Here is a 12,644-nt window from a genome sequence, read left to right on the forward strand (position 1 = left end):
CCACTAACATAGATTTATGATTGCTGTTTTATTCCTTTAAATCATATAGGAAAAATAAAGAGGAGTTAGTATCCAAAAATGCAATATTACTGACTTTTGTATTTACCTATGTAATTCTCTTTATGTTGTTTTTTATTTCTTTCTATTGTTCGTGTCTATCTAGTGTCATTTTATTTCTGCCTAAGGACTGCCTTTCACACTTCTTATAGGTCCACTAGTGATGAACTCCCTTATCTTTTGTTTATCTGGGAATCTCCTAATGCCTTCAATTTTGAAGAATAGTTTTTCCAGATATGGAATTTTTGGTTGACATACTTTTCCTTTTAGCGTTTTAAATATGTCACCTACTGCCTCCTGACCGCCACGGTTTTTGCTGAGAAATTGCCTATTAATTTCATTGAGGATTCCTTGGGTATGATGAGTGTCTTCTCTTCTTTCAAGACTTTTACTTTGTTTTTGTTTTCCGGCAGTTTGATTATAATGTATCCTGGTGTGGCTCTCTTTGAATTTCTCCTACTTGGAGTTTATTGAAATTCTTAGATAATCTAAATTCATGTCTTATCAAATTTGGTAAGTTTTCAATTATTGTTTCATCAGATATTCTTTTTGCCTCTTTCACTTTTTCTTCTCTTTCTGGGACTCCCATTATGCATATGTTGGTATTCTTCGTGGTATCCCACAGGTCTCTGCTACTATTTTTACTTTTTTACTCCTCAGACTTGATATCTTCAAGTTTACTGACTCTTTTTTCTCAAAGCCTGCCCAAATCTGATGTTGAAACCCTCCACTGAATTTTCATTTCAGTTATACTTTTTAGTTCTAGCACTTTTTCTGATTTCCTTTTATCATTTGTATCTCATAATTGGTATTCTATATTTGTTGAGATATTGTTCTTCTGGTTTCCTTCAGCTCTTTATTGATCGTTTCCTCTAACTCTTAGAGCATGTTTAAGACAGTTGACTTAAAATCTGTTTCTAGTAAGTTTGAAGTTATTGAAAATTTCGCATTTTGAATATTATGTGTTAACTCTAGAAATTAGATTTTTACCCATTCTTCAGTGTTTGTTTTTGTTGATTGCTCTGGATTTTAGTTGTGTGCTTAGTGAATTTTCTAAACTGTTTTTGTACAGATACTCTTCTACGTTGTATATTGTCTGTGAAAGCTGTCTAAGTTGTCACCTAATGTGTTGATTGACATTTCCTTGAGTGCATGAACCCAAAGAAAAACCATTCTCCCTGTCTTTGCACTCTGTGTTGGATATTCCTTCAAAGCTTAGCCAGGCTATTTACAACTCTGCTTTGGCATTCACTTCCTGCCTGCGCCAAGCCGAAAAATCAATTGTAGGTGAAAGTTTGGGGTCTTATCTTTGCATATGTCCTGTCCTGAGCATGTTTAAGGCTTTCTAAATTCCCCAGTACATATGAGTGTTTTTTAGTGCTCTGACTCACCAAAGAATCTGTCTCCCAGCTTCTTTTCCCAGGCATTCAGGTGTCTGTTATTTCCCTGAACTGTAATCATTTGATGCAGCCACCAGCAGGTTGTTTGTTTATCTACTGAGATCTGTGTTAGGTTCATTTTTTTAAGAAAAACTTTTATTATGAAGTTTTTTGGACATAAGTAGGATGACTAGTATAATTAACTTTTATGTATATTTATTAACATATTGCCAATCATGTTCTGTTTACCTACTCTAGTCCTCACTAATTTGAAGCAAATTTCAGCTATCATGTTGTTTTATATTCTGTACATCCTTCAATTGATAGATAATAATAAAAAAATAAGGCCTTTTAAAAGAGAATATAGATGTAATACCATTATCCCACGTTAAGTTCTTTACATTTATTCCCTTTTCTAGATATCTAGTGGGTAAAGGCCAGGGATGTGCTTAAACATTCTCTAATGCATAGGACACACAACAAAGAATTTTCTAGTCCAAAATGTCAGTTGTGCTGAGATTGAGAAATCCTGTGTACAGTGGACCAAAGGTACTTAAAAAAGTACCATTACTAAAAAGTAAAGGGCATTGCTGGAACATGGCAGTATTGAAATAAAATGATACATCAAATCTCCTTTTGAGTAATAGGGTATGTGCTTACAAAACTTAAAATATTATAGGGTGAGCACTTGCAAACAAAAGACATATGAGTATGTGGACCGAAATATTTTGATCACGTAATACTTAGCTTGTAGGAGAAATAATCAAGTGCTTTGTGTCCTAGTTCTTATTGTTTCATACTTTACAATCTCTTAATCTCTTCTAATTTCTTCCTAAGATTGTTGACAATAAGTAGTTTTTTTTTTTTTGATGGTCAAGATTCAAAGGAAATAGCAGGAGTTAGTGAGTAATACCTCTTTATCTGTATTACCTGTTTATAGCCAATAATGCACTCCTTCAATTTCTCCAGCAGTAAATTTACCCAGTTGTTTAAAAAGCAAACAGTATTCTTAACAAATTCGTTAATGAGATTTTAGAAAAAGTAAATGGGGATATTTTATTTACCATGGTTTCTGATAAAAAAAAAAAGTACTAATATATTAACTTTTAAAATTAGAATTTACCATCTGTTTCAATTATGGATTAGGATATCAGAAAAGACCTAGTAAAAATTGATTTAAATGCTTATATAAATGTTGTTATTTTTTTTAATTTTACCAGGTTCTTAAAATAGCCTCTAAGTCTCAGTTTCCTAACTATAAAACAAAACAGTAATACATTTTTTACAGGGTTACTGTGAGGCTTAATTGCTTGAGTGAGTTTGTGTATATGAACATGTTTTTAAATTATAATATGACGTACAGATGTGATTTTTCCAAAATGAATTTCTTACTTCATTTTGATAATATGGGTATTAGACTCTTAGAGACAGATATTTTCTGCTAATTCTCAGAAGGAGTTGTTGAATGTTATGTGTATAGCTATCTCAAATTTATCATTGTAAGTCTCCTGTTTCTGTTTATTTAAGTGAAAACCTTATACTTTTAAGTTTCACATTAAGAGTTTTATTTGTCGTGAACAAATAACTAGATTACAAAAGTGGATAAAGGATCTAAATAGACAGTTCTCCAAAGAAGATATACAAATGAACAATCAACACATGAAAAGATAATAATACTAAAAAATTGGAAATGAACCAAATGTCCAAATTGAAAAACAACAATGAAAGATCATGACTAAGATGGGTTTATTTTTTGCTAATATAATTTTTACTTGCTATGATAGCTGGCCGTGTAATGAATACTCTCATATACAAAGTGTTGTGTGTATTTTTGAATATATATCTTAGATTATATCAATTTATACGTCAGTATGTGAGTACAAATACTTTATTCCTGTGTTTGCAACAGTGTTTAGTGTTTTAAGGAAAGAACTTTTGCCTTTTTCCTAGGCACCACACCAATCCGGTGGGCACTGAATGGCGATGGAAGATGGACCAGCCTGAAATGATCTTAAAGGAAGCCATTGAAAACCATCAGAACATGATCAAGCAGTTTAAAGGTATTTATTCTTTACACAAGAATGCTATTAGCCTGAATTATATTGGCAGAGAAATTACCCCTTTGGCAAATTTTCATAAAGGGAAATGAAAACTTTGTAGAAATATGATATACATTTGGCCTTTTTAGTTTCTACTGATGACTTTTATATCCCATATGATGGAAGAATGAAAAAATTGAATTCAAAGTTTAGCAGTTTAGTCTACAGCCACGTTACCCTGAACAAGCCCGATCTCGTCTGATCTCGGAAGCTAAGCAGGGTCGGGCCTGGTTAGTACTTGTATGGGAGACCACCTAGGAAGACCAGGTGCTGTAGGCATAAAAAATAAAAAATAAAAAAAAATAAGAGATTGTAAGCTGATTGTAAGGTCCTTGCAATCTGTGAGGTCAGTCAAGGGTTGCCCCACCTTAAAAAAACCAACCAAACAAAGTTTAGCAATTTATAATATGGTGCCTCAGCCTGTAAGTTTTGCCTGGGAATGTGTCATTATCTTTCCTAAAAACTTCTGCTTTGTTCTGTCTTGGTCAGCATAAAGCAACCTTATGAATGGGTTGAAATTTTAGCTCATGGGAGATTTCTTAAGTAATGTCACTTAAATAATATTGGGAAAGTATTTTTTTTAAATAAATGTCTTAAAAAAAAGAAGGATAATAGTAACAAAAATTTCCTCCACATGGTCCATAGTGATGTATCCAAATTCTGTCAATTTCTAGAATTTCCTGATTTAGTTGTGTCTCATACTTGAACATTTTTGACTTTACTAGAAGTTACTGGTTTTCAAGCTTCATAGTGCATCAAATTCACTAAGTCTGAAGTGGGGACCAAGAATGTATATTTCAGGTAGTGTTGATGTTGTTGAACTGGGGATCACACTTTGAGACCCACTACTGTACATAAACTAATAAAGCAATGACTTTATAAAGAAAGTTGCAGATGATGAACTGAAATTTCTTATGTTCTCTGTTAAATCTCTTTGTTTTTGTCTCCACCTACCACTTCTAAATCGTTATCTCCTATATTCTCCTTTCTTTTTATATGTAACAATAAAAAGTGAATTCCAACCAAGGTTGTTTTGATATAGGCACTCTTGTGGTATGAACACATGGGTCTTTATAAACCCCAGTAATCAGTGTTTTGAAGATCAGAGGATTCTTTTATGCAAAGGAATTTTTTCTGTCAGGTCACTCACAGCTTCTTAAGATCATAGTGCTTCTGATACGTGTTTTTTTTCAACACTACCAAGCAATTCTCCACTTCTCAGCAGATACTGACTGGGTGTCCTACAGATTTAAATTCTGCCACTACTGGAGAGAGCATTATAAAGGTTAAGGGTTCGGTCCTACAAAACTGCCCTCACTTAAGATGCCAATAGCACCAGGTTATTACCTGTGCTTCTGACTGGCTATAGATGGGAGTTTCCTACACCTTCTTCCTCAGATTTGATTAATTTGTTAGAGAAGGTCATGGGAGAACTCAGAGAAACATTTACAGTAAGTCCTCATTTAACATTAGTAATATGTTCTTGGAAACTGTGACTTTAAGTGAAATAATGTATAATGAAACCAATTTTATCATGGACTAATTGACATAAGCAATAGTTAAGTTCTTATATCCCATTTCTGGTCACAAAAACATCACCAAAATTCTACATAAAAACCCAAAACACTTATTAAACATTGAAATAAATGTGAGCTATACATGCATTAGGAAAGATGAATAAAAACCAGTGAGATAACTATTTTCTAACCTCCTTAATTCAGTTCATTGTCTTGGGGCGGGGGGTGGTGGAGCCTCTTCCAGCAGCTCAAGGCACAAGGCGGAAACCCATCCTGGACAAGATGGTGGGTGTCACACACACCCACACAGTCAGATTGGGACAATTAAGACATGCCAATTCACCTAACACATACATCTTTGGGATATGGGAGGAAACCAGAGTACATGGAGAAAACTCATACAGATGTGGAAGAACGTGCAAAAGGCACACAGACAGTAGCCCCTGCTGGGAGCTGATTTTTTTTTTCTTTTTCTAATCAACATTTTAACAAAATGACATTCAGTAAAACTACATTATCCAAGGACCTGCTGTACTTATATTTATCAGTTTATTATAAAGGATATTATAGGGGATATAGATGAACAGCTAGATGAAGAGGTACATAGAGTGAGGTCTGGGAGGGTTCTTAGCCCAGGAGTTTGTGTCCCCATGGAATTGGGGTGCACCACACTCCTGGCATGTGGATACATTTACCAACCTGGAAACTCATCAAATCTTGCTGTTCAGGAGTTTTTATAGGGGTTCATCTGTAGTCCCCTCTTCCCCTTCCCAGAGCTCTATAGGTGTGGTTAAAAAATTCCAACCTTCTAATCATTTGGTCTTTCTGGTGACCAGCCTCATCCAGAGGCTATTTAGGAGTCCTACCTCATTAGCATAAACTCACCTTGGTCAAAAGGGTCTCCTTATGAATTACAAAAGACATTTCTATCACTCAAAATCTTAAGGGTTTTTAGGAGCTTTGTGCTAGGAACCCAGAACAAAGACCAAATATACTTATTATTCCACAGTACCCCATCACTATTTTTTTTCTTAAGAGAAATTGAGAAAAGTAATACAAATAATTATTCAAGCTTAATAGTAATGTATAAATAGTCCATAATTATATCTTTATTCTTTATGAATTTTCTAGGGAAAGTTGACCTGTACATATTTTTGTGTCTGTGTGACATATTTTTGGACATCTACAGATGCTAATATTTTAATATTTCATCTTGACTTTTAGTGTCAAGCACTTTAAAAAAAAAAGAAAAAAAACCAAATTACTTTCTTTTATTTGAATAAAGCAATGTACCTTACTGATTTTTTGGAAAATTAAATGAAACTTTGGTGAAACTAGTAAGTCTCCACGTCTAAAATTTGACTACCTTTTCTTAGACTTATTGTTGACTTAATATTATTGATTTTTTGATCTTCAAATAAACCTTATGCCTTTAAATAAATTCCAAGGCAAAGTCCTGTTTTCTTTTGCATAGTGTATTAGAGTTCTCCAGAGAAATAGTCAGCAGGAGGTTGTGTGAGTGTGTGTGTGTGTGTGAAGAGAGATTGCTAGAGAGAGAGAATGATTTAAGGAATTGACTCACGTGATTGTGCAGGCTTGGTGAGTCCAGAAAAAAAAATGTACTGTTGCAGTTTGAGTGTAAAGGCAGTTTGCTGACAGAATTCCTTTAAGGTTGGGGGCGGTCAGCTTTTTTCTATTAAAGTTTTCATCTGATTGGATGTGATTTGTTCATCCACATTCTGGAGAGCAATCTGCTTTACTCAAAGTACACTGATTTAAATGTTAGTCTCATCCAAAAGACACCTTTACAGAAACATCCAGAATAAATTTTAACCAAATATCTGGGCACCGTGGTCCAGCCAAGTTGATACTTAAAATTAACCTTCATAGATAGTAATATAAGAAGCAGGCAAATACCAGTAATTTTATCTTTATAGTCTTAAGTTTGTCTTGGTTTAGTGCTTGAAGAGCTCATTGAACCTTAAGTAATGGGATAATGACTAGGGATGTGTGTTTCCTAGACATCTGAGAATCTTCCTGAACGAATTGTGACCCAGGCAATTTGTGTGGGGAGGAAGCACAGCCCCTAGGAGTAGACATTCGTTTTTCCATTCTGAGATGTCCTTGACACAGAATGAAAATCTGAGTTTTGATAGTAATTCTTCTGACAGGAACATTTTTGCAGATGCACTGTAAATGGAAATAAGTAATGAATAAATCATGAGGCAGACTTTATTCACGTTAATAACATGTGTTAGGTGAGCTCAGTGTGCACATGTTCTTTGTTATGTCGACCCTGAGAATGAATGTGCCTGTTAAGAAGGACTCCTGGTGTCTAATTGGGCTGAAATTTATGAACAGAGTCTAGTTGTCGTTGCTAAACAAAGGCCTCTTATGCTCTCTGCACTCCCTGGAAGAGCTGGACTGAACTGCTTGCCTCCTGCACTGTGTTCCTGCCCTCTGAGTTGACCTTTATAAAGGAGCTCCTGGGCTTGTAAATCAACTAACGGGCTGAAGACCTGCCCCAGCTAATTGGGGTTGTGCAACTATATCCTCATTTGCATATTTACTGACCAACCAGAGTGGCTCCATTCTGACCAATCAGGACAGTGCTATTTGGACCAATCGAACCGTGCAGATTTGAAGTCATTTGCATAGAAATGGACCAGTCAAGGACCAGGGACAAGCACTCTTCTCTATATAAGCCAACTTCCCCTCTGCCTCAATGGAGCACACTTTGTTCCTATTGAAGACTGTTTCCCCAGCCAAAACTGTAACACCAGAGCCACTTCAACTGCTGTTTCACGCCTGAGCTGTTTCACAGCAGAGCTGTTCCACAGCTGAACATTTTCATAATTGAGCTGTATCACACTACACTGTTTCATAATTGAGCTGTTTTCACTGAGTAAAATCTTCCCCTTCAACACACTCCAGACTGGGGACTCCTGTTGGCATTGAATTGGTAGCAATGACCGTGATCTCAGTAACCTTGTGCTTCCTTTAAATAGTAGTTACCTCAAATGGTTTGTCTTCAAGTTTCCATGGTGTAAGAAGCAAGAGTTTTAAAAAATATATTGACTTGTGGGGCAGTGGTCTTCAATCTTTTTGGCACCAGGGACTTGTGCTTCTATGAGAATCTAATGCGTGATGATCTGAGGTCGAACTGAGGCGGTGATGCTAGTGCTGGGAAGCGGCTACATATACAGATGAAGCTTCGCTCATCCACCCCACTGCTCACCTCCTGGTGTACAGCCCGGTTCCTAACAGGCCAATGACTGGTACTGGTCTGGGGGTTGGGGACCCCTGTTAGGGGGATGATAGATACAGGATTGCAGGGAGAAAGAGAGTATATCTAGGGACAAGTGAATCCTGGATAAGGGTTAAAATGCCTAAGGTAGAGAGAATGATCCCCAGAAATTTAAAAACTGCCATCAGTTTTATCCTTAAAAATAGTTGTTATATAGAGTACAGTTGGCCCTCCATATCTTTTTGTTTTGCATCCTTGGATTCAATGAACCATGGATCAAAAATATTTGGAAAAATAAAGTTCATGTTGTTTCTGATGTGTACTCTATATAGTTAGGCCTACAGTGGTTGTACTGAACATGTAAAAGACTTCTTTTCTTGCCATTATTCCCTAAACAAGACAGCATAACAATTATTTACATAGCATTTACATCATATTAGGTATTTTAAGTAATCTAGAGATGATGTAAAGCATATGGGAGGATGTTGTAAGTTATATGCAAATACTATGCCATTTATTATAAGGGACCTGAGCATCTGCAAATTTTGATATCCACCAGGAGTCCTGTAACCAATCCCTCACAAATATCAAGGGAGAACTGTATCTACTTTACCCTCTTAATTCCCACAAAGGATTCTTTTTTTATGTTTTTTGTTTGTTTTTTAGGCAAGGCAACCCTTGGTTGACCTCACAGATTGCAAAGACCTTGTCAGTTTACAATCCCTTATTTTTTCTTTTTTACACCTATAGCACCTGGTCTTCCTAGGTGGTCTCTCATCCAAGTACTAACCAGGCCCGAACCTGTTTAGCTTCCAAGATCAGATGGGGTCAGGTTTGTTCAGGGTGGCATGGCCGTAGACTTTTTTTTTAATACCTTAATTAACATTATATTAGAATACCTTAGGAGAAATCATAAGATTAGCATGTCAGCAAAATATTACCATGTCAGCAAAGCATCTATTTATTTAATCAACAGTAAGCTTTCTAGAAAGGTTTTCAAATTGGAACTTCTTGATATTTGTACACCGACACTCTTCTGGGTACCAAAGTAATTTTTCTTTCAAATAGTAGTAGAAAACAGGTGTATATATGAAGTATGGTGGGTGTAGACAGGCCACCACACGAGCATAAAGGAGCTCTCATTCATTACATATTTTCATAAAGAGTAGAGCTCCCTTAATTTCCAGTTTTTGGAATGCAGTGACTATTAATGTTTTACTTCATTCTGAGCTTAAAGAAGGTATTACTTTATTGAAAGTATGTTTTATTGCTATAATAATCTCAGTAAATCTTGCTGTGAAACTATAGTTTAGAAAAAAAACTAATTATTAAAGGATGAAATACATAATTTGTAAGAATCCAGAGCTCTTCTGGAAAACTGGTGGTGGCCTACAATACCTAAAAGATCAAAATGTTAATTGTTTTCTTTTTAAAGCTATCAGAACTAGAAAAATTATAGAATTTTAGTACTTTAGAATATTGATTATGTTTTTATCTTCGTTCTCGGCAGAAGGTAATCTACATTGTTTAAATTGTTGCTTATTTTATTGTAGACATTCACTAGGAAGTGAGATTTTATAACTTCACTCAGTCTTTTTCTCCTGAGTAGATTCATTTTCAATTTTTTAAAATTTTTATTTTTTAATTACAGTTGGCATATGATATTATATTAGTTTTAGGTATACAACAGTGATTAGACATTTATATAAGTTAACAAAGTGATCACTCTGATAAATCTAATACACATCTGGCACCGTATGTACATAGTTATTACAATATTATTGACTATATTGCTTATGCTATACTTTACATCCCTATAACTATTTCGTAACTACCAATTTGTACTTCTTAATCGCTTCACCTTTTTCACTCATCTCCCAACCCCCTCTCATCTGGCAACTATCAAAATGTTCTCTATATCTATAAGTTTGTTTCTGTTTTGTTTGCTCATTTTGTTCTTTAGATTCCACATGTAAGTGAAATCTTATGGTATTTGTCTTTCTCTGTCTGCCTTACTCCACTCAGCACAATACCCTTTAGGTCCATTCATGTTGTTGCAGATGACAATATTTCCTTTTTTTTATTATGGCAGAGTAATATTCCATCGTATATATGTACCACCCCCCTTTTTTTTTAGCCATCCATCCATTGATGGACACCCAGGTTGCCTCCATATCTCAACTATTGTAAATAATGCTGCTGTTAACATATGGATTCTCATGTCCCTTCGAAGTAGTGTTTTGGGTTTCTTTGGATAAATACCCAGTTATATTTGGGATAACTGGATCCTTCTTTGTCTCTTGTTATAGTCCTTGTTTTAAAGTCTATTTTGTCCGGTATAAGTATTGCTACCCCAGCTTTTTTGTTCGTTTGTTTCTATTTTCATGAAACATCTTTTTCCATTATTTTCAGTCTGTGTGTGTCTTTTTCCATTATTTTCAGTCTGTGTGTGTCTCTTGGAGGCAGCATATGTGAGGGTCTTCTTATCCATTTAGACTCCTTATTTTTTGACTGGAGGATTTATTTAGTCCATTTATGTTTAAAATACTTGTTGCTAGATATGTAGTTATTGCCATTTTAGTCATATTTTTGACCTTTTCTTTCCTCCTCTTTTTAAAGAAGTCCCTCTAACATTTCTTGTAATACTGGCTTGGTGGTGATGGACTCCTTTAGTTTTTTCTCCTTTAGCTTTTAGCTTGGGAAGCTCTTTATCTCTCTTTTGATTCCAAAATGATAGGTTTGCTGGGTAGAGTATTCTTGGTTGTAGGTCATTGCTTTTCATCACTTGAATATTTTATGCCAATCCCTTCTGGCCAGCAAAGTTTCTGTTGAGAAATCAGCTTACAGTCTTATGGGAGCTCCCTTGCAGATAATAATTGCTTTTCTCTTGCTGCTTTTAAGATTCTCTTTGTATTTAACCTTTGGCATTTTAATTTTGATGTGTCTTGGTGTGGGCCTCTTTGAGTTCATCTTGCTTGGGACTATCTGTGCTTCCTGGGCTTGTATGATTATTTCTTTGCCAGATTAGGGAAGTTTTCCATCATTATTTCTTGAAATAGGTTTTCAATTCCTTGCTCTCTCTCTTCTCCTTCTGGACCCCTATGATGCAAATGTTGGTACGCTTGATGTTGTCCCAGAGTCCCCTTAAATTATCTTCACGTTTTTGTATTCTTTTTTGCTGTTCTGATTGGATATTTTCTCCTACCTTGTCTCCTAAACTGCTAATTTGATTCTCTGCTTTATCCAATCTTTTGGGACCAGCCCATTCCATGTCTCCATCTCTCCTACCAGTCTCGAGGTGGCCTTTTCTGTGTGTCTCCAGTTGTAGATCTGTTCAGCTAGACTTCAGTTGACTCCCAATTATGGCTGTTCTGTAGTTTAGTTGTGTGAGGGGGCGAGCATAGTGTTTACCTACTCCACTGTCTTGACCTCTCCTCACTCACTTTTTTTCAGCTGTTAAAGTCTGAAATTTTCTTTTTGCATGAACTCAAATTTCTCCTTTAGTTGGTTAAATCTCTATGTTCTATTTTCATTCATCCATGGAGGATAGGGTATAAATAAAACAGGTCACCCTTATTTCTGGATAGTCAGACTAAGGATGATGAGGCTAATGCAAGTCACTCTACTTTTTCTGAACCCAGTACCCCTGTGGGTGCATCTCTGATGTAGATCCTGTTTTTAAATTCTAAAGATGCAGAAATGTAGCTCTAGATTATTTTAACTCTTGGTGGAGACTATTCTCTATCTTCTCAAAATCTGGACTCTTCAATAGAGATTGGTCTGGAGGAGTGGCTTATCTCATGTAATGTTGAGTTGCTCACTCACAAGTGCCCTGCAGGAAATTAGTTCCCCTTTTTCTTCTTCCACACCTGTATTAGAGTTTCCCTATTAGAGCCCTGATACTATTACTCTGTGTCCCCTTGTGGCTTAAAAGGTAAAATAAAATACAAAAACCAAAAAGAAAAGTGTTCCTGGTTTCCTTGGTTGGAACTTGGGATGCATTTTCCTATAGGAAAAATATTTAAATTTAATTAGGTGATATTGAAGTAGATTTATTAGTACTATAGATATAAAACAGATTAATGTGATGTTTGGGGTTTGAATGGTAACTTTATCTCCATTTTAATAATATTGTATCTGGGAATGTGAATTTCAGGTTTAAACAGAAATGTTTAGAACAAGATTTCTATAAATTGGAAATTACAGGCAATTTTCAAATGTTTGAAGCCATTTCCTTCTCAGTCTGTTATATTTGGGATATTTCCACTTTAGCCTCTTTTTAGAGGTCCACTCTTAATGCAAAAAAACTTTCTTTTTTTTTTTTTTTTGCGTGCTTTCCCACCCC

The 12,644-nt window shown here is 35.4% G+C and overlaps 1 protein-coding gene and 2 pseudogenes across 2 annotated transcripts in view; 2 read left to right on the forward strand and 1 right to left on the reverse strand.

Annotated features, from left to right (window-relative positions):
- Positions 1–12,644, forward strand: part of LOC102896817 (S-adenosyl-L-methionine-dependent tRNA 4-demethylwyosine synthase) — a 193,414-nt gene that overhangs the window by 80,127 nt on the left and 100,643 nt on the right. For both annotated transcript variants that reach the window (XM_015594634.2, XM_015594635.2), the window contains exon 11: positions 3,387–3,496. In XM_015594634.2, the coding sequence (XP_015450120.1) occupies positions 3,387–3,496 (110 nt within the window). The remainder of the gene's footprint in view (positions 1–3,386; positions 3,497–12,644) is intronic.
- Positions 3,696–3,814, forward strand: LOC112485304 (annotated as a pseudogene).
- On the reverse strand, positions 9,041–9,159 carry LOC112485345 (annotated as a pseudogene).

This window comes from Pteropus alecto, unplaced genomic scaffold (assembly GCF_000325575.1).
Source record: "Pteropus alecto unplaced genomic scaffold, ASM32557v1 scaffold68, whole genome shotgun sequence".
Classification (NCBI taxonomy): domain Eukaryota; kingdom Metazoa; phylum Chordata; class Mammalia; order Chiroptera; family Pteropodidae; genus Pteropus; species Pteropus alecto.